Raw genomic sequence first — 21,330 nt, forward strand, 5'->3', positions numbered from 1 at the left:
GTTCAAGCAGTTCTCATGCTTCAGCCTCCCAAGTCTCTGGGATTACAGGTGTGTGTCACCACACCTAGCTAATTTTTGTGTTTGTCACAGAGACAGGGTTTCGCCATGTTGGCCAGGCTGCTCTTGAACCCCTGACCTCAAGTGATGCGCCCACCTCAACCTCCCAAAGTGCTGGGATTACAGGTGTGAGCCACTGTACCCAGCCTAAGTCATTTTCTTACTAGTCAAATCCCTTTTTACCTCTCTTCCTTCTTAACATACCCTCAAACTCCTTTTTCTACTTCATTTGTCCTGTAAATCTTAGATCTAGTCAAATCCAGCCATCCATTTTCTCCATTCCTACAGCCACAGTACAGAGTGCTGCTGGAGATTTTTACGGACTTGTGAATTGGCACCACCCCTTGATTTATAACATTAGCTGAGCTCCCAGTAGGACCCTAATACCGTTTATATCCCTAGTCTGCTTTTTTCTCCCATTTTGCTTAGGATAGAGTCCAAATTTTCATTTTTTAAAAAATTTTACAAAGAAAAGAGGGCGGAGGCTGAGGTGAATGGATCGCTTGAGCCTAGGAGTTCAAGGCTGCAGTTAGCTGATCACTCCACTCCACTGCACTCCAACCTGGGTGATAGAATGGGACTCTATCTGAAAAAAAAAAAGGAGTTTAATTGGCTCGTGGTTCTGCAGGCTGTACAAGCATAGCACCGGCATCTCCTCGGCTTTTGGGGAGGCCTCAGGGAACTTCTCATGGTGGAAGGTAAAGTGGGAGCAGGCACTTCACATGGTGAGAGCAGGAACAAGAGAGCGAGGGGGAAGATGCCAGATACTTAAAAAACGCCAAATTTCACAAGAATTTACTCACTATCGTGAGGACAGCACCAAAGGGATGGTGCTAAACTATTCATGAGAAATCCACCCCCGTGATCCAGTCACCTTTCACCAGGCTCCACCTCTAACACTGGGGATTACAATTCAACATGAGATTTAGAGGTGACAACATCCAAACTATATCATTCTGCCCGTGGTCCCTATAATATCATGTCCTTCTGATATATCAAACTATAATGATCCCCTGCCATTGATTCCCCAAAGTCTTAACTCATTCTAGAATTTAACTGAAAAGTGCCAACTCCAAAGTCTCATCTGAGACTCAAGCCTAGTTCCTTCTACCTATGAACCTGTAAAATCAAAGACAAATTATTTCCAAGACATAATGAGGATATAGGCATTGGATAAAATAAACATTCCTGCTCCAAAAGGGAGAAATCGGCTAAAAGAAAAGGGGTTCAGACACTATGCAAGTCTGAAACCCAGCAGGCAGTTATTAAATATTTTTCTTTCTTTTTGAGACAGAATCTTGCTCTGTTGAGCTCAGGCTGGAGTGCAGTGGTGTGATCTTCGCTTACTGCATCCTCCGCCTCCTGGGTTAAAGTGATTACCCTGCCTCAGACCCCTAAGTAGCTGGGACTACAGCTACTTAGTCCCAACCATGCCTGGCTAATTTTTGTATTTTTAGTAGAGACAGGGTTTCACTATGTTGGCTAGGTTAGTCTTGAACACCTGAGCTCAAGTGATCCATGCACCTCGACCTCCCAAAGTGCTGGGATTAAGGTGTGAGCCATTGCGTCAGTCATACATCTTAAAGCTCCAAAATAATCATTGACTCCATGTCCTACATCCTGGGCACACTGTTTCGATGAGTGGGCAGTTCTGTCCCTGTGGTTTTTCCACACTGAGGTTGCAAGCTGCCGGTGGCTCTACCATTCTGGAGGGCAGCAGCCCTTTCTCACAGCCCCACTAGGCAGTGCCTCAGTGGGGAGTCTGTGTGGGGCCTTCAGACCTGCATTTTCCCTTGGCAGTGCCCTAGTAGTGTCTCTCTGTGAGGGCTCTGCCCCTGGGCACCTAGGCTTTCTCATACACCTTCTGAAATCTAAGTGGAAACCACCAAGCTTCATTCACTCTTAACACTTGCCTAGGGGTTTAACACCAGGTGGTGGCTGGAGCTGGAGCAGTCCCTGGCTGTGGGGAGCAGTGTCCTGAGGCTGTTCTGGTCAATGGGCTTCTCCCCCACCCCCAAAACTATTCTTTCCTCCTAGGCCTCTAGGCCTATGATGGGATGGGCTGCTTCCTTTTTTCCATTGTCTTGGCTATTAACACTTGGCTCCTTTCATATTTTTTTCTTAAACATTTTCTTCTATCCATTTCCCTCACTAGTGAAAACACATTAGTAGTTGGAGTGTTCTCTACTTACTGTTTTCTTCCTTTATACAGTACCCTTATCTTGAATTCTTCCCTTGTTGAAGAGGTGACCCTTCCATTCAAGCCAGTCTAACTTGTCTCTACATTCTATTACCTTTCTGCTTTTTCAGGAAACTTGCTTTATCATTTATGTCCTCTATATCTTCACATTCTCTGTACTAGTTCTTTTATAAATTATTCAAATCTATCTGATCTTTAAATAAATAACATTTCTCTCATCTGATGTCTTTTTCTAACTACTGTGATGTGACTTTTTTTTTTTTTTTTTTTTTGCTATTACTTTCTTGCCTTTCTTTCAGAAGCCAAGTTTCTGGATGAAAATATATACTTTAAAGCTACGATTTAATATCCATTAAATGGCTCCATGTAGCTTTCAAGATAAACCTTAACCTGTCACACAAAGTCCTTGGACCTTCCCTACTTTCTCTTCAGCCTCATTTCCTGCCTTTCTCTTTCATGTTATCTTCGTTGTAGCCATAACACAGCAAAGCCAGTTTTCTGAACGTGCTGTGCTCTTTAAGTTTTATACCCTCATACTTTTCTTTATATTTTATAACTGCTTTATTGACTTGTAATTCACATACCATACAGTTGACCTATTTAAATTGTACAATTCCATGTTTTTTATATACTACAGAGTTGTGCAACCATTACCACAATTTTGGAACATTTTCATCATCCGCTCCAAAGAAACCCTGTGCCCATTAGCAGTCCCTCTTCATTTTCCCCTAACCCCCCTTGCTAACCCTAGGTAACCACCAATCTGCTGTCCCCATAGATTGACCTATTCTGGACAGTTCATATAAATAGAATCACACAGTGTGTGCTCTTTTGTGACTGGATTCTTTCCATGGTCTCAAGGTTTATCTGTGGTGTAGCATGAATCAGTACAACATTCCTTTTTATGATGGAATAGTATTCTATTGTATGGATATAGCACATTTTGTTTGTTTTATTCATCAGCTGATAGACATTTATTTCTACTCTTGGACTTATAATGCTGCAAAGAATATGCATGTGCAAGTTTTATGTTTTCATTTTCTTTTTGAGACAGTCTTGCTCTGTCGCCCAGGCTGGAGCGCAGTGGCACGATCTCAGCTCACTGCAAGCTCCGTCTTCCGGGTTCACGCCATTGTCCTGCCTCAGCCTCCCAAGTAGCTGGGACTACAGGTGCCCGCCACCATGCCCGGCTAATTTTTGTATTTTTAGTAGAGACAGGGTTTCACTGTGTAGGCAGGATGATCTCGATCTCCTGACCTCCTGATCTACCTGCCTCGGCCTCCCAAAGTGCTGGGATTACAGGCGTGAGCCACCGTGCCCGGCCCATGTTTTCATTTTCTTGAGTATAGACCTGGGAGTGAAATTGCTGGGTCATATTGTAACTCTATGATTAACCTTTTAAGGATCTGCCAAACTGTTTTCCAAAACAGCTGTACCATTTTATTCTTGTTGTTGTTTTTGAGACAGAGTTTTGCTCTTGTTGCCCATGCTAGAGTGCAATGGTGCGATCTCAGCTCACTGCAACCTCTGCCTCCTGGGTTCAAGCGATTCTCCTGCCTCAGCCTCCTGAGCAGCTGGGATTACAGGCATGCACCACCACGCCAGGCTAATTTTGTATTTTTTAGTAGTGACGGGGTTTCTCCACGTTGGTCAGGCTGGTCTCAAACTCCTGACCTCAGGTGATCGTCCCACTTCAGCCTCCCAAAGTGCTGGGATTACAGGCATAAGCCACTGCGCCCAGCCTTAGCTGTACCATTTTACAGTTTCATCAGCAGTGTATATATTCTTTGGGTGAAACTATATATATATATATTTTAATAAATATACATTTTAATATACAAACATATACTTTACATATGTAAAATATATTTTAATATAGAAAATACATGTATATTTTAATATAGAGACGGAGTTTTGCCATGTTGCCCAGGCTGGTAACTCCTAAGCTCAAGCGATCTACCCGCCTTGGCCTCCCAGGGTGCTAGGGTGACAGGCATGAGCCACCACACCCAGCCGAGGATGAATATATTTTCACATCCTTTGCTTATTTTATAATTGGATTATTTGTCTTAAAATTTTCTTTATTAAAAAATTTTTTTTGCCAGGCGCGGTGGCTCACGCCTGTAATCCCAACACTTTGGGAAGCCGAGGCGGGTGGATCACCTGAGGTCAGGAATTCAAGACCAGCCTGGCCAACATGGTGAAACCCTGTCTCTTAGCTGAGTGTGGTGGTGCGTGCCTGTAATCCCAGTTACTCAGGAGGCTGAGGCAGGAGAATTGCTTGAACCCGGGAGACAGAGGTTGCAGTGAGCCAAGATCACACCACTGCACTCCAGCCTGGACAACAGAGTGAGACTCTGTCTCTAAAAAATAAAACATTTTTTTGTTGTCTATATACACTTATGAAGTAGAAGTGTAATTTTGTTACATAGATGTATTGCATAGTGGTGAAGTCAAGGCTTTTAGTGTATCTATCACCAGACTAGCATACATTGTACTTATTAAGTAATTTCATCTTCCACACCTCTCCCACCTCTCTACCCTTCCAAGTCTCCTTTGTCTATCATTCCACACTCTAACTCCATGTATATATATTATTTAGCTTCCACTTATGAGAACATGCAGTATTTTTCTGTGCCTCAGTTGTTTCATGCAAGATAATTATTGAGTTGTGTTTTTTATATATTCTATATGCAAGTCCCTTATGTATATGATTTACAAATAATTTTCTCCCATTCCACTTTCACTTTCTTTCTTTTTTTTTTTGAGACAGGGTCTTGCTGTGTCGCCCAGACTGGAGTGCAGTGGTACCATCTTGGCTCACTGCAACCTCCACCTCCCAGGTTCAAGCGATTCTCCTGCTTCACCCTCCCAAGTAGCTGGGATTACAGGCATGTGCCACCATGCCCTGCTAATTTTTGTATTTTTAGTAGAGACAGGGTTTCACCATGTTGGTAAGGCTGATCTCAAACTTCTGGTCTCAAGTGATCCACCCGCTCAGCCTCCTAAAATGCTGGGATTACAGGCATGAGCCCCCGGCCTGGCTGACTTTCACTTTCTTGATAATGTCCTTTAGGCTTTCACTCCGTCACCTAGGCTAGAATGTTGGAGTGCAATCGTAACTCACTGCAGTCTCAAACTTCTGGACTCAGGCAGTCTTACCACATGGCCTTCCAAGTAGGTAGGACTACAGGCATGTCCTACCATGACTAGCTATTTTTTTTTTTTTTTCCTTTCTTAGAGATGGGATCTTTGTGTTGCCTAGGCTGGTCTCAAATTCCTAGGCTCAAACGATCCTCCTCCTTCATTCTTCCAGCTAGCTGGGATTACAGGCACATGCTTCCATGCCTGATTTTTTTTGTCCTTTGAAGCACAAAAGTTTTCTAATTTTTTTAAAAAATACATTTTATTGTGTATATTTAAGGTATACACCATAACAGCTTTATCGAAATATATATACTATGCAATTCATCTATTTAAAGCATACAATTCAGTTGGTTTTAGTATATTTCTAGAGTTGTGTAACCATCAGAAGGACTAATCTTTCTGTCTCTATAGATTTGCCTTTGCTAGACATTTTATATAAATAAGGTCATATGGTATATGGTATTTTGTGACTGGCTTCTTTCAAAAAGTTTTTTAATTTTGGTGAAGTCATATTTATCTATTTTTTCCTTTGTTGCTTGTGTTTTTGTTGTTATACCTAAGAAATCATTGCCTAATCCAAGCTCGTAAAGATTTGCCCCTGTTTTTTTCTAAGAGTTTTAGTTCTTACATTAGGTGTTTGATCCATTTTGAGTTAATTTTTGCATGTGGTGTGCAGTAGGGGGAGTGCAGTTTATTCTTTCGCATGTGACCATTTGCACATGCAAATGGTCTTTTGTAGTTGACCATTGTTGAAATGACTATTCTTTAGCCACTGAATTGTTTTGGCACCCTTGTCAAAAATCAATTGACCTTAAATATCAGGTTTTCTTTCTGGACTCTCTATTCTATTCTGTTATGATAAATGACTACTACATCACTTTTCTAACTTCTGTTTAGAATGCCTTATCTGCCCTCTCCACTTGGCAAACTCCTAGTTCATGATTCCTCTCAAATGTTATCTAGCAAAAGCCTTGCCTTCCCCAGCAGGTCTTTTGCATATCTTTGAATACTTACAGCATGTTTTCCATCAACCTTTTGCAGTTGATATTTAATGTCTCCTTCAGTAGTTAGTAAGCTTTTTGAAGTAGAGACTGTGCCTTTCATACCTGAATCCTAGAGCTTTAGTGTAGTACTTGACATGTGGGGTGCTTTTAGTATATTTATTAGCAGGAAAAATTGGTTTGTAGAAGTATTGAATTTTGTTTTGGATATGTTCATTTCTAGGTGCCTTCAGGACATCTAGGTGCTAATATTCAGTAGACATTTTTATTTATTAATTGAAATTTGCTTTTTCTTATTTTGTGTAGTTATTTGTTAGATATTTATTGAGTACCTGTCATGTGCCAGGGCACAGTGCCAGGCTCTGAAGTTATAATAGTGAATTAAACAACATCCTACACTCATGAAGTTTTCATTCTAGTAGGGGAAACATACAGTATACAAATGGTTTAAGACAGTTGACAATAAAACCAGCAAGGACATCTAGAGCCTGAAGGAGAGGTCAACACTGGAGATACAGATTTTGGAGTCATCTTCAACGGGGTGATAATTGAAACTATAAATATGATAATAGACAGAAATTCCAAGTGATTGAACATATAGGAGGATTAATACTACAGAGAGAATCTTGAGGATATCCAAAGTTTTGGGGAAAAATGATCCAAACGTGGGAAAACCAGAAGAGCAGAATCTTGGGAACCAAAGGAAAAGAGAAGGAAAAAAATATATAGAATAGTCAAAGAGGATTAAGCCTATGAAAGAGCCAAGGGTTCAGATTGTTAGATAGTCATTAGTAATCTTTAGAAATAAATTTCAAGAGAGTTGCTGAGCCAGTTTTTAAAAGACTAAGGCCAGGCGCAGTGGCTTACGCCTGTAATCCCAGCACTTTGGGAGGCCAAGGCGGGCGGATCATGAGGTTAGGAGTTCGAGAACAGCCTGACCAACATGGTGAAACCCCATCTCTACTAAAAGAAAAAAAAAATTTACAAAAATTAGCTGGGCGTGATGGTGGGTACCTGTAATCCCAGCTCCTTGGGAAGCTGAGGCAGGAGAATCGCTTGAACCTGAGAGGCAGAGGTTGCAGTGAGCCGAGATCACGACACTGTACTCCAGCCTGGGCAACAGAGCAAGACTCTATCTCCAAAAAAAAAAAAAAAAAAGATTAAATCCTGAGACTTTTTGGAACCACTAAAACTCTGCCATGATTTTTTTTCTTATTATGCTATATCCATGAATGAAGATTTGAAATGTATACATTCAGTTGTTATTCATCTCTGTTCTTATCTCTATGGGGCTTCATTTTTTTTTTTTTTTGGGAGGCCTGAAAATTTGTTCCATAAAGAATCTCTTTCTCTCAGAGTTGTTATCCACTGAATTTCTTTCATTTTGAAAGCCTTTGCATTTTTTAATTCCATCGTTCTTGCTATAAGAATGTGTTTGCTTTCTTGGGCTAAACATTATTTGACCATTTGTAAAAATAGTTGCTATGTATATGTATAGACAGTTATATATGGTCAGCTAACATGTAACTTTTTTTTCCCAAATAGTGACAGAAATGTTGGTAAATGTTCTGAGTATTTGCTCTGATGATGAACTAATGACTGAAGGTGAAGACCAGTTTGATGGTATGATTATTCATCTTACTATTTTTTTTTTACTGCGAAATGGTATTTCTTTACTGCCTAGCCTCAGTACACACTATTTTGCAAAAAATAGCCATTGCTTTCAGAGACTATGCTATTTGATAAGTAACAAGTTACTTTTTTTGGATATTAAGATTTGAAAATAATTTCAGTGATTTCATTTTTTTATTGTAATATGGGGAAGAAGATGAACTTTGGGAAAGGAGAAATTTGGAAGAAAGAACATAAGGAAAGGAAAATTGAAGTGTTAAAAGGATGTAGTTCTTGGCGAATATGGACACTGGTTAGAGAAAAGAGGATAAAAATACTATTTGTTTTATTAGAACAATATTCTTAGTGCATCAGAAGCATACCTGAACTCCCAATTTTGCTTTTCCTTCCTTTTAGACACTAAAATAGACTGCTTCTAAATTAGTGTGGTTGTGTTCTAAAAGACCACTTGCTAATTTAGTTTTAGATTCTGAAAGCATTTTTTTCCACAGAAACAAAGTTATACGTGGTGGTTGTTATGTAAGCCAACAAGCCTATGTACCTAATGTATGTTTATAGTAAAAAGTAATACTATAGAAACAAAAGTCATTTTATTTTGTTTTGAAATTTTTATTTAAAACTTTATTATTTAAATGTTTAATTAAAACCTGAGTACATAAAAAGGTAAACAATATATAAACTGAAAACGATTCCCTTCCATATTCCCCTAACATCTTTGTTTTAGTATACTTTTTATAGTTGCAATCAATATTTCAATGTTTCCGTGTATTAAACATGGTCTATATATTGGTAAGATTTAATAGCTACGTATTTCTAAGTCCACTGATAAACTATAATGTTTGGCTAGATGTGGTGGCTCACACCTGTAATCCTACCACTTTGGGAGGCCAAGGCAGGAGGATCCCTTGAGCCCAGGAGTTGGAGACCAGCCTGGGCAATATGGAAAGATTTCCTTGTCTGTATTAAAAAAAAAAAATACACACACACACACACACACACACACACACACACACACACAAATTTAATTTTCATAATCTCATATTGTTTGGCAACTGGGTTCTAAATTATCCTTATGAATAGCAGTAAAATAAATATATTTGTATAATAGCTTTTATTTTCCTCCTTGGAATAAATTTATTGAAGAGAATTATAGAGTTACAGAATTAACTCTGTAACTCTTTTAGCTTCATTGTTTAGCTGTGAACTACCAGATTGCTTTGCAGAAGGATTGGACCGCTATGAAGTGCCTCCAGCAAGGAATCCATAAACATATTTCTCCACAGGACTACCTCATTGGATTTTGGTCATCTTACTTATTTTCTTCATGGCTATATAGTAGTAAATTATAGTTGCTTAAGTTTACATTTCTTTGATTTCTAATGATGCTAAGAAGAAAATTACTGTTTTTCCAACTGTGTAAACTATCCATTTCATTTGATCACTTTTTGAGTAAAATCTGAATGAAGCCTATTTAGAAATTTCTCTACTTACAAACAGGTTTGATTCTTAAACATTTGAAAGCCCATTTGTTGAAAGTACAAGGTAACCGTACAAGCGCTACCATTGCCATCTGTTGGTGGTAGGCAGAGATGTGCTTTTATTCTTACACATTTGTTAATAACTGACATAGTATATTTATTATCAGTTATTTTTTAGTTTGGATAGTAAACTTTAGTGAATAATAATTACTTTTCCTTATTTTAATTCTCTTTCCTTTTTTTTTTTTGAGACAGAGTCTTGCTCTGTCACCCAGGCTAGAGTGCAATGGCGTGATCTCGGCTCACTGCAAGCTCCACTTCCCTGGTTCAAGCGATTCTCCTGCCTCAGCCTCCCAAGTAGCTGGGATTACAGGTGCCCGCCACCATGCCCAGCTAATTTTTGTATTTTTAGTAGAGACGGGGTTTCACCATCTTGGCCAAACTTGTCTCAAACTCCTGACCTCAGATGATCCGCCCACCTCTGCCTCCCAAAGTGTTAGGATTACAGGCGTGAGCCACCATGCCCAGCCATTGAATAGTTTCAAATAGATATTTTGTTTCCCTGTTCTGCTGTCACTATTGTAAGAATAGACCTGGGCTCAGATTCTAGTTCCTTCTAATGGCTCTGTGGCATCAGACAACTTACTTAACCTTTCTGAGTCTCAGTTTCTCTCATGTTCAAAGAAGTGACAATAATACCTACTTCATAATGTTGTAGGTATTGAGATAATGAATAATTGAAGTAATTATTGGCACATAGCCTGATTTTTTTTTAGAAAGTTTTCTATTCTTCAAAATCTGTGAAATATTTAGTGAGAATTTTAATTGATATTATGTTAATTCTGTATCTGAATCTAGGGAGGTTTTTTAATTTTTTTTTTTAAGAGATGAGGTTTCCGGCCGGGTGTGGTGGCTCACGCCTATAATCCCAGCACTTTGGGAGGCCAAGGCGGGCGGATCATGAGGTCAGGAGATCAAGACCATCCTGGCTAACATGGTGAAACCCCGTCTCTACCAAAAATACAAAAAATTAGCCAGACATTGTGGCGGGTGCTTGTAGTCCTAGCTACTTGGGAGGCTGGGGCAGGAGAATACAGTGAACCCGGGAGGCGGAGGTTACAGTGAGTCGAGATTGCACCACTGCGCTCCAGCCTGGGCGACAGATGGAGACTCCGTCTCAAAAAAAAAAAAAAAAAAAAAAAAAGAGATGAGATTTCCCTATGTTACCAAGGCTGGTCTTGAACTCCTGGCCTCAAGCAGTCCTCCCACCTCAGCCTCTCAAAAAGTGCTAGGATTACAGGCATGAGCTAACATGCCTGGCCAAGTCTTTTGTTTTTCCTTCATTCCTTCCTTCCTTCTTCCTTTCTCTTTCTTTCTTTTTCAAAAAATAGTATTTAGTTTTCCAAACTAAGACCAAGAACTCTTGCTCTATATAATTATTTACTATTTCCTCCGTTTAAGGTTATATAGTTTTTCTTTGAAAAAATTTTGTCATTATCAAGTTAAATTAATACATCTGTATTTTATGTTCTTATTACTATTACAACTGGTGTCTCTTATTTTCTATCTGTGTAAAAGAATATACTATATATTTGTGGGTTTATCTTATATCTAAGAAACTTGAATCAGCAGAATTATTTTCTATGATAATTTTAAATTTGTTTTCTATTAGTTTTAAAAATATGTCATTTATAGGGGATTGATATTGTTATTTATTTTCTGTATTTTTACCTTTCTTTTATTCTTTAAAAGTTATTATCAGTATTGCCAATAGTATGTTAAATAGGAATGATGGTAGATAATACTTTAGTCCTCTTCTTATAATAATAAGAAAAAAAGGTTCCTTGTTAAGTCTAATTATAGTACTTGGTTTTAGGTACCTATGATTTATATGAATAAAGATACTGAGTCATGTTTTGAGATGGATCCAGAGATAAATATAAAATTTTATTATATTCTAATGAGAAGATTTCATATATCATCAATATTTTTCCTATTAGTATGATAATTTATCCACTTGTTATATCATTCTTGCATTCCAGGGATGAATTGAATTTGATCATTAAAGAGGCAGTGTAGTTTAATGAAAAGGATCAGTGGTTTAGGTGTCTTGTCACTACCGTTTACTAGCTGTGTAATCTTAGAAAAGGCACCTAATTTCTCAGGTTTTCTTATTCAGAAACTGAGGGAATAGAGAGGATGAAAATTCTTTCCCACTCTTAAATAATTTTAAAAATTGTTAAGCACCATTTATGACAATGTTTCTATGGGAAAATACACTGAGTTCCAGCTTTGAATATTAGAAATAGATCTCCCTTTACTGCTAACAGGGCAGGTACAATTACTCCTCATTTTTTTCACTCTTCCAGTACCACGTATTAGGAGTAGGGACTCTAAGAACGTTTTAGGAATATGAGTCTGGGAGAAATGGGAATGGTTTGAAAGAGAAAAGAATGTTGAGGAAGTGGAGGACAGAGGAGGAGATTCGGATAGCTACTAAGGTTTAAAGTGGGATAGGGAAAGAGCTACTGGAAATAGGTTTATTTCCCTTCCTTATTTGTACTCCCTGATTTCTTCCCTCTAACTCCCTCCATCTTTTCTCCTTTCCTTTCACCATAGTGGCGTGCCTTCTGTTCTCTCCTTCCTCTTTTCCTACACAATGGTGGAACCATTCTATGTAATTGGTCTGGGGAGATATCTGACTTTAGAAAGAAAATTTGATGGGATGGCTGTGGAATCAGAATAAGGGTTTAGTTTTTCTTTGGAGAAAGAGAGCAGGATTGGAGATTTCTGAGTGTCAGGAAAGAAGAAGTAATTTTTGTATATTTAAAGCTAAGATGGCCGGGCGCGGTGGCTCAGGCCTGTAATCCCAGCACTTTGGGAGGCCAAGGCAGATGGATCACCTGAGGTCAGGAGTTCGAGACCAACCTGGCCAACATGGCAAAACCCCGTCTTTACTAAAAAAACACAAAAATTAGCCAGGCGTGGTGGTGCGCACCTGTAGTCCCAGCTATTTTGAAGGCTGAGGCAGGAGAATTGCTTCAACTCAAGAGGCAGAGGTTGCAGTGAGCCGAGATCACCCCATTGCACTCCAGCCTGGTTGACAGAGCGAGACTTGGTCTCAAAAAAAAAAGCTAAGATTAGGTAGAGGCATAAGACTATTGTTAAGTGGTAAATCTTTGGTACTCTGTATTGTTTAATGTATGTGTGGGGTCATTTTTAAGACAAAAATTTGCATTAACACTAAATGTATAAACGCACATAGCATCCGTTTTAGAAGTGTTCATCATAAAAGAGAATTTTTGAAAACTGATTTCTGTGACATTTAGGTTGCATGCAGTTTTTTCCAGATATTTATCTTTTGTCTTCAGTTTGGTAAAGGGAAGTACATAATCCATATGTGTTGCAGTTTCACTAAAATAAGTACATTTCCTATAAAGGAATAATATATCTCAGCATTAGAATGGAAGATATGGAAAGCTCAAATGAAACCACCCCAGCTGCCTACTCTTAGAACTGTTACTTGATTTGAAACAATCTGTTGCTATTTTTGCAAAAAGATGTCCCCCAAATTCCCAGATTGGATTGGGGACAGAAAGCACATACTGTTGCTCCTGAGTATATGCAAAAGTTCTGCAATTCAGATTCAGGAAATCATGTGCTCTTGTTAGGGAATATGGGAGGTTTAGCTTTTCCTTCGTTGGGAGGGGGTGAGGTTTTCTACTGAGGCAGTTTATAAAGTTACCTACATTTCTCTGAATGTACTACAGATTTTGCAGATGTTGGTGTCCTTGAAGAACCACATGAGTTTGTATTTCATTTGTGTCATTACCTTTTACTTAACATACTTCCACAGGTGACACATTTCCTTAGGGGTATGACTATAAATGTGCAATTGTTGTTAGCAGTGTTTTATCAGTCTTATGTGTTTTCACATGTTTTTTTCTGTCCCTAATTATGTCTGCTTTCATCAGATATGATAGTTATTCTGTCCATAATTTCTTCCGTGCACATGTCTTTTAAGAAATCTTTACTTTAGAGTTCTACATAGTTGCATCCCTCTTTATTCACCAGATTCTACAGTACTACATTTTTCAAATTTCCAAATATGAGGGCCTTCATTTTTCTCCCTTTCTTTCTACATTCATTCTTCAGTACCACTGCCAAGTTAAATCTCTATCTTTTTATTTGTCTCAACCACCTTTTCTCCATCATTCACTTCCTTTTTTCTGGACTCTCCATCTGAAGAACGGCTCATATATGGCAATAAAAAAGGTACAGACCAGACAGAGTAACATGGTTTTGAAATATGACTTCATAAGTTATCCTCATGTCCATGTAAGTTAGCACATTCATTGAGTAATGTCTATGCAGAGTCCTCTTGGGCCTTGTGCAAATTTAGCTTAAGTTTTATCTGTGTTAGTATTTGGTATTTTTAGAAGTCATATTCCAAGATATCTGTCTTTCTGTGCATGGAAATATTTTCCCTCCTTTTCATTCCTGTTTTAAAATTTCATTCTTTTGCTTATTTGTAATATTTTGTACTTTTCCCTGCATGATTAGGGTTGTTTGATTGTTTATTATTTCCCAAAGAAATGTTACTGTGAACATTTACTTTAATATGATGCATGATGTGTTTGTAGACTGATGTAAAATCCTGATTTGTACAGTGTTTTTATATTCCTGTGAATTTTTCATTTGACATCAGTATAGTTTACATGTCATTTGGTTTTATAGATATAGAAATTAAATCTGAAAATATGAATGTACTTATTACAGCCATCCTCCCCAACACCCTACTGCTTATCCCCAGTCTAGCTACTTTAAAATTCTGTCAATTTTAAAACAAAATGTTTATAATAATTTATTAGAAGAGAATCAGACTTACCTTCTATCCTTGAACAAGTCACTTAATAACCTCGGTTTCTTTGTCTATAAAATGAGGAGATTGCACTTTATAGTATCTCCAGTGTCTCTTCAAATTCTAATATTCTATGATTCTTATATTTTTAGGTTTTTTTTTTTGGTATTTTAAAAATACGTGTTTAGAGTGCTGTGGTACCCAGGTACCCACACAGTTTTGGACTTATAAAAGCTGTAGCTTCAGTGCTCATAATATTTACCCTTTAGAAGATCATAAACATGTCATGGAGCCTATTTTTTTCCCCTAAAATATGTCTTTTGTTTCTGTCTTTGAAGTTGGATTTCTTTTTCTCTTTTCTTGCAGTCAGGTCCAGTCATTATCTTAGTTTTTAATTATATGTAATTTTGGACTGCTTGAATTTTAAATGAGATGTTATCTCCCAGAAGACTTACAGTTGTTCAGACCTCTGTATACCTAAGGCCCCTTTTGAATTAGTGTCTTTAGCCTTTCCTTAACCTTATCCTCAACCGTGGTGCTTCCATGTGTGTTTTCATTGTGTTGAAGCACAGATCTAAGGAACCACACTTTTGGGTCCAGAGTGATTCTAGTTGCTATATATGAAATAACAGGACTGAGATTGATGTTGTTCTTTCTGGAGGCCAAGGGAAGGAAGATAAAACCTTTGAGTCATTCCTCAGCCAAGGATTTAGTTATTTTGGTTTATTCTCTTCTACATCAGTCATAGATAGCACAGCTAACCCTTTAGAGATGAAGCAGTAGTGATCCTTTAGCCATGTTTTTCTTGTTGCTTATGTCATACTCACCTAGAGATGTAAAAGATTGTATATATTTGCATGACCTTAGGAGCACCTGGTACATTAGGTTAAGATGTGCATTGTTGAAATGCTGGTATGGCCCTTAGTTCAGGACTACCTGCACAGTAGCTCCTTCATGCCATTAATTTTAGACCAACTTAAAGCAAAGAAGCTTATTCTCTCATAGTCTGATGGAATATTGTCAGCCTGCATGTCATACTTTGTGATAGTTAAATAAGACTACAGAACTGTTACAATTCTTGTCTGTTAGTCTGCATGCCGTAGGCTGTCATGAAAATTAAACAGAGACTATAGGATTATTATCAGTTTTTGCCCTCTGGTTTGTAATGCAAGTTGGGCTCAAGTTTGTTTTTTTTTCCCCCATTGCTGTTTTACTGATTAGCCAGTAAAGTGAAATATTAAAGTTTGTGGATTACTTTTTATTTCTACATTTATCAGACCCCAGTATTAGACCAATGCTGAGCTAAACATTGAGAGAGCAAGACATTTTTTAGCATGAGTTCATCTAGTCCCCTCCATGTAAGCTGGTGGCAGGGGTCTTGGTACTGGTTTAGATGAGTGTGGAACAGGCTAATAGAATATTGTAAGCATGCATGCCCTAAACTTGAGCCTTTCTCTCTATTTATTCCATTGAAAGTAGGTTCAGCTGCAGCCCGGAAAGAAATCATAAGAAACAAAATTCGAGCAATTGGCAAGATGGCAAGAGTCTTCTCTGTTCTCAGGTAATGATATATTTTCTTGATTATTTGTTTTGCAGAAATTACGTTTATTGTACCTTGTTACAAGCATTGTCCCGCATCTAAAAGCAAAATGGGGCCGGGTATGGTGGCACACTCCTGTAATCTCAGCATTTTGGGAAGTCAAGGTGGGCGGATCACCTGAGGTCAGGAGTTTGAGACCAGCCTGGCCAACATGGTGAATCCCCATCTCTACTAAATATACAGAAATTAGCCGGGCGTGGTGGCGTGCACCTTGTAATCACAGCTACTCGGGAAGCTGAGGCACAAGAATTGCTTGAACCCAGGAGGCAGAAGTTGTGGTGAGCCGAGACTGCGCCACTCCAGCAGCCTGGGCGACCGAGCAAGGCTCTGTCTAAAAAAAAAAAAAAAAAAAGTATCATTCTTCCTATAAAGAAGTTACTTAGGCCTGGCCAGGCGTGGTGGCTCACGCCTGTAATCCCAGCACTTTGGGAGGCCAAGGCAGGTGGATCACGAGGTCAAGAGATTGAGACCATCCTGGCCAACATGGTGAAACCCCGTCTCTACTAAAAATAGAAAAATTAACTGGGTGTGGTGGTGCATGCCTGTAGTCCCAGCTACTCGGGAGGCTGAGGCAGGAGAATCGCTTGAACTCGGGAGGTGGAGGTTGCAGTGATCTGAGATCACGCCACTGCACTCCAGCCTGGGTGACAGAGTGAGACTCTGTCTCAGAAAAAAAAAAAAAAGGTACTTAGGCCCTTAGGCTGGGTGCAGTGGCTCATGCCTGTAATCCCAACACTTTGGGAGGCCAAAGCAGGTGGATGCTTGAGCTCAGGAGTTCAAGACCAGGCTAGGAAACATGGCGAAACCCCATCTCTACAAAAAAGAATACAAAAATTAGCCGGGCCTGGTGGTGTGCACCTGTGGTCCCAGCTACTCAGGAGGCTGAGACGGGAGGATCACCTGAGCCCCAGGAAGTTGTGAGTAGTGAGCCGTGATTGTGCCACTGCACTCCAGCCCGGGTGATGGAGTGAGACCTTGTCTCAAAAAGAAAAAGAAGTTTATATATTTGTATACTGAAGATGGGAACACAAGTCCCTTTGAAGCTAAGATTTTTGACTCTAGTGATTGTTATTGCTCATCTTTGGTATCTCTGTTCCTTTTGTGATAACACTAAATTCACACCTTGAAAATTAGAGCAGGATAAGAAGGAGGGGATACTTTTTAGAGTATTCTTGATGAACTTGTTCATCAATGTAGGAAGTCCCTTGTGCTGGAGCCATAAATTGCCTTCCCTGGGGTTAATTCAGGAAGACCAGGTTTAAGGGTACAAATGAATAGGTCAGTCTTTAAAAATTTGTTTGCAAAACTGACTACATCAGACATTTGAACTTCAGAGCATATGAAATACCATATTTTCTCAATAGTATGAAGCCCCTTGATGAATCTTACCACATATTTAATAAAGCTTTTCAGGAAAAATAATATATGCCTCAATTGTAAGGCACACCCTCATACCTGAAACACTTAAAATATAGAAAAATTAATGTCTTGAAATTGAGGAAAATATGGTAATAGCAATGAATGTCATGAATTTTATATATGGCCTATATCTAGACTCTATGTCTTCTTTTAAATTAAGTACTTGTTGGAAGTATCTGATATTTGTTATATCTCTCTGCTATAGGGAGGAGAGTGAAAGTGTGCTGACACTCAAGGGCCTGACTCCCACAGGGATGTTGCCTAGTGGAGTGTTAGCTGGAGGACGGCAGACCCTGCAAAGTGGTAATGATGTTATGCAACTTGCTGTGCCTCAGATGGACTGGGGCACACCTCACTCTTTTGCTAACAATTCACATAATGCATGCAGGGAATTCCTTCTGTTTTTTAGTTCCTGTCTCAGCAGCTGACCTAGACAGGGTATTGTATTAGCTAGTGTCTCATTAATACCTGATCAGGGCAGAAAACTGATAGAATGGGTATTCCTTTCAATTGAAAATAATGGTCAGTTCCTCAGCTTTTCATGAAATGATATGGGAGCAGCTCATATCATAATGTCTGAAATATTTATTTATTCATTTGTCTAATTCACCCTTTTCTTTTAAAAGCCCCAGTTTCAGAATGTGAATCAGGGACATTCCTGTTACTAAAATGGAAATGTAATTCCAAGTTTCTTATTTTTAATTTTTTAAATTTATATCATTGTATTGGACTATGCTTATATTTAAAACTACTTAATTTAGAGTTAACTACCTGCTTAGGCCCCAGAACATTACTTATGCCCTTCAGTTACCAAAAGATTTGTGCAAGGTTTTGTACCCTGGTAAATGATGCCAAAGTTTGTTTTCTGTGGTGTTTGTCAAATGTTCTATGTATAATTAACTGTCTGTAACATGCTGTTTCCTTCCTCTGCAGATGTAGCTGCTTTCCTAAATCTGTCTGTCTTTCTTTAGGTTAGCTGTATGTCTGTAAAAGTATGTTCAATTAAATTACTCCATCAGACACTTGTCTGTCTTTCAATGTAGAAGCAGCTTTGTAGCACCTTGTTTTGAGGTTTGCTGCATTTGTTGCTGCACTTTGTGCATTCTGAACATGAATGTAACATTAGATATTAAGTCATTGTTATAAGGGGTTGAATTTAAATCCTGTAAGTCAAAATTGAAAGGGTGTTATTAAGTGTGCCTTTATTTTGCATGAAAATAAAAAGAATTATACGTAAAGCATTCCTGTAATCTGGCTCATTGAATATTTTATACTTAAAAAACTTTTTTTGGCGTAAATATTTGTGTAAATACTGGGTTAACTTTTTAAAAGCCCATCACAGATTAAATAGAAAAGAGTGATGTGAGTATTAGTGACCATACACAGTAATTCAGTCTAGATTTCTTTTCTTGTGGTTGGAAAGCAAAAATACATGATGTGGAAAAGCCCGAATTTCTTGTAGTCACTTTTGACAGCCCTCTAAGGGTCATTGTCTATTAAAATAGACAGCAACAGATCTGTTTTCCTTAGTCATAATTAAGTTTCTTTTTGGTGTTGTAATTAGTGACTTTTTTAGAGAGAAAAAAATAGGCAATTTTAACGTTTTGAATGAATTTACATTTGACCTCACAATTTCATTTCACTTGGTTCCATAATAAGTGCTCTTTCTTTTTTTTCTTTTCTCTCTTCTCTTCTCTTTCTTTCTCTTTCTTTCTTTCTTTCTCTCTCTCTCTTTCTTTTTTTTGTGCATGTGTACGTGTGTGTGTGTGAGAGAGAGACAGGGTCTGGTTTCTTGCTCTGTCACCCAGGCTGGAGTGCAATGCAGCCTCAACCTCCTGGGCTCAAGCAATCCTCTCATTTCAGCCACTCGAGTAGCTAAGACCATAGGCACATGCCACCACAGCCAGCTAATTTTTTGTATTTTTTGTACTTTTTATTTTTTTATATTTTTGTATTGCCCAGGCTGGTCTCAAACTCCTAGGCTCAAGCAATCTTCTGACCTCAGCCTCCCAAAGTGCTGGGATTATAGGTGTGAGCCACTATGCCTGGCCAATGATTGCTTTTTAATAAAAAAAAAATTTTTTTCCTGTAAACAATTTTTACTTGTAGCCTATACATGTTCTATTTTAAATGTCATTGTATTGTTCACTACCACCACTGGTATATCTGAAAAGTACACTGTGTTTCAAAATTATAGTTATAAATTTTCATTCTGAATGAGGTTTCTTTTTTTGGTTTTCTTTTAAAAAAAAAAACCTGCTTTGATTTGCTTTACATTCCTTGCCCTCCATTTTTCTTATTATATTGTAAACATTAGAAAAATGAACTAAAAAGAATTTCATGAATGTACATTAAAACAAGATCTTAAACATTTGATAAAACTAGTAAAAATGTTAATAGAAAAGGATGAGCTTTAATAGCTTCAAAAATATTATACTCTTCTTTGTTCAGAAAAGAAAAATAAAATCAAAAGGGTATCATACTTAAATAAATCTACAGTATAGTCATCTCTCAGTTATCTTTGGATATAACATTACTTTTATATTGTATCCACAGCAAACCTTGCTTTCAGATTTCACAATTAGCCCCTGCTAATTACAATGTGCTTTGTTGACTTCTGTTTATTCTTAATTGGTACACGGCTTGAAGCTCATTCCTTCAACTTTGAAACCACCCTCAACTGCAGGGGAGGTTTGAAAGACAGCAGCTTTGCTGGAGGGACTCTCTATTCTCAGCATGGACTAAGTTACTGGAAGGATTTGAGTTTAAGGGGTCTAATTTGGGACCCCTTAAACTAGATACCTTCTAGTTTTGCTAGCTCTTGATAGTGTGGTTTGGGCATTTGGTCAAAATTATTTTCCTAGCATAAGATAAATCCACTTTGAAACAAATAACAAAAGTCATACAAAAGCTGCATGTTTGTGATTTTTTTTTTAAAGTTATCCTACATTTTAAATTTTAGTAGATATGTTCCCTGATGTTAGTGTGTATAACTGAGAGTTAGGTATTGCAAAAGGAAAAAATTTTAATTCTAAGACCTCGTGCCTATTTGTCAGAAAATAAAAATTGTCTTTTCAAGAACTTTAAAAGTTAATTTACATGATGTTTCTTGAGTGTTTTTACAAACTGCACAACTCTATTGGAGGTGGATTTTCTGTTCATCTTTATTTTATGTATGTTTTCTTTCTGGGAAATTTGTTTGGGAGGTAGCACTGTAATGCTACCTTCACCAGGATCTATATGGGAAATATATGTGGGAATTTGGTATTTTAGTAATACCAAATTCCTCTTGGTCATTTATCCTGTGTAGTACTGAGGAACACAGTTTGAGATAGCACTATGCTCAAACTTATTAAGGCCATGACAAGATGCCCTATATAACTGAAAACAAATAGAGGAGAAATAGTGCCTTTCAGATAGAGTGTTGCAATTAGCAATCTGGGCTCAAGTGATCTTCCTGCTTCAGCTTCCCGAGTAGCTGGGATTACATATGCACACCACCATGCCTGGCTAATTTTTAAAACTTTTTTGGGGGGGAGATGAGGTCTCTCTATGTGTTGCCCAGGCTGGGCTCAAACGCTCAAGGGATCCTTCCACCTCAGCCATCCAAGAGTGCTGGGGTTATAGGCATGATCTTCCATGTCCTGCCTGATTTGTAATGTAGTTTAACAGTTAATGAAAATTAACTCTTCCTTTATTCAGTGTTTGTCCTAATTCTTTTGGGTCCCCAATTCACTTTACTGTCTGGTTAAGATCAACATTTTCTAACTTAGTGCACTTTAATACCTTAGATTCATCAGTTTCTTTTACATTAATAATTGCTTTGGATAAAATTATTTCTAAATCATGTTAATTGCTAAAAGATCACTTCAGGAATAATTATTCTAATTGGCCTTATTGCAGAAGAAGCAAAATAGAAGAGACAAGGGCATTAC

At 38.1% G+C, this 21,330-nt stretch overlaps 1 protein-coding gene across 8 annotated transcripts in view; it reads left to right on the forward strand.

The window, feature by feature from the left end:
- Positions 1–21,330, forward strand: part of PPP3CB (protein phosphatase 3 catalytic subunit beta) — a 58,716-nt gene that overhangs the window by 33,159 nt on the left and 4,227 nt on the right. For 4 of the 8 annotated variants that reach the window (XM_054503760.2, XM_054503762.2, XM_063670481.1 and 1 more), the window contains exons 10-12: positions 7,951–8,028; positions 15,853–15,937; positions 17,601–17,698. In XM_054503760.2, coding sequence (XP_054359735.1) covers positions 7,951–8,028; positions 15,853–15,937; positions 17,601–17,698 — 261 coding nt within the window. The remainder of the gene's footprint in view (positions 1–7,950; positions 8,029–15,852; positions 15,938–17,600; positions 17,699–21,330) is intronic. The other 4 variants (XM_054503761.2, XM_054503763.2, XM_063670484.1 and 1 more) reach the window with 1 other exon arrangement.

Source organism: Pongo pygmaeus, chromosome 8 (genome assembly GCF_028885625.2).
Source record: "Pongo pygmaeus isolate AG05252 chromosome 8, NHGRI_mPonPyg2-v2.0_pri, whole genome shotgun sequence".
Classification (NCBI taxonomy): Eukaryota; Metazoa; Chordata; class Mammalia; order Primates; family Hominidae; genus Pongo; species Pongo pygmaeus.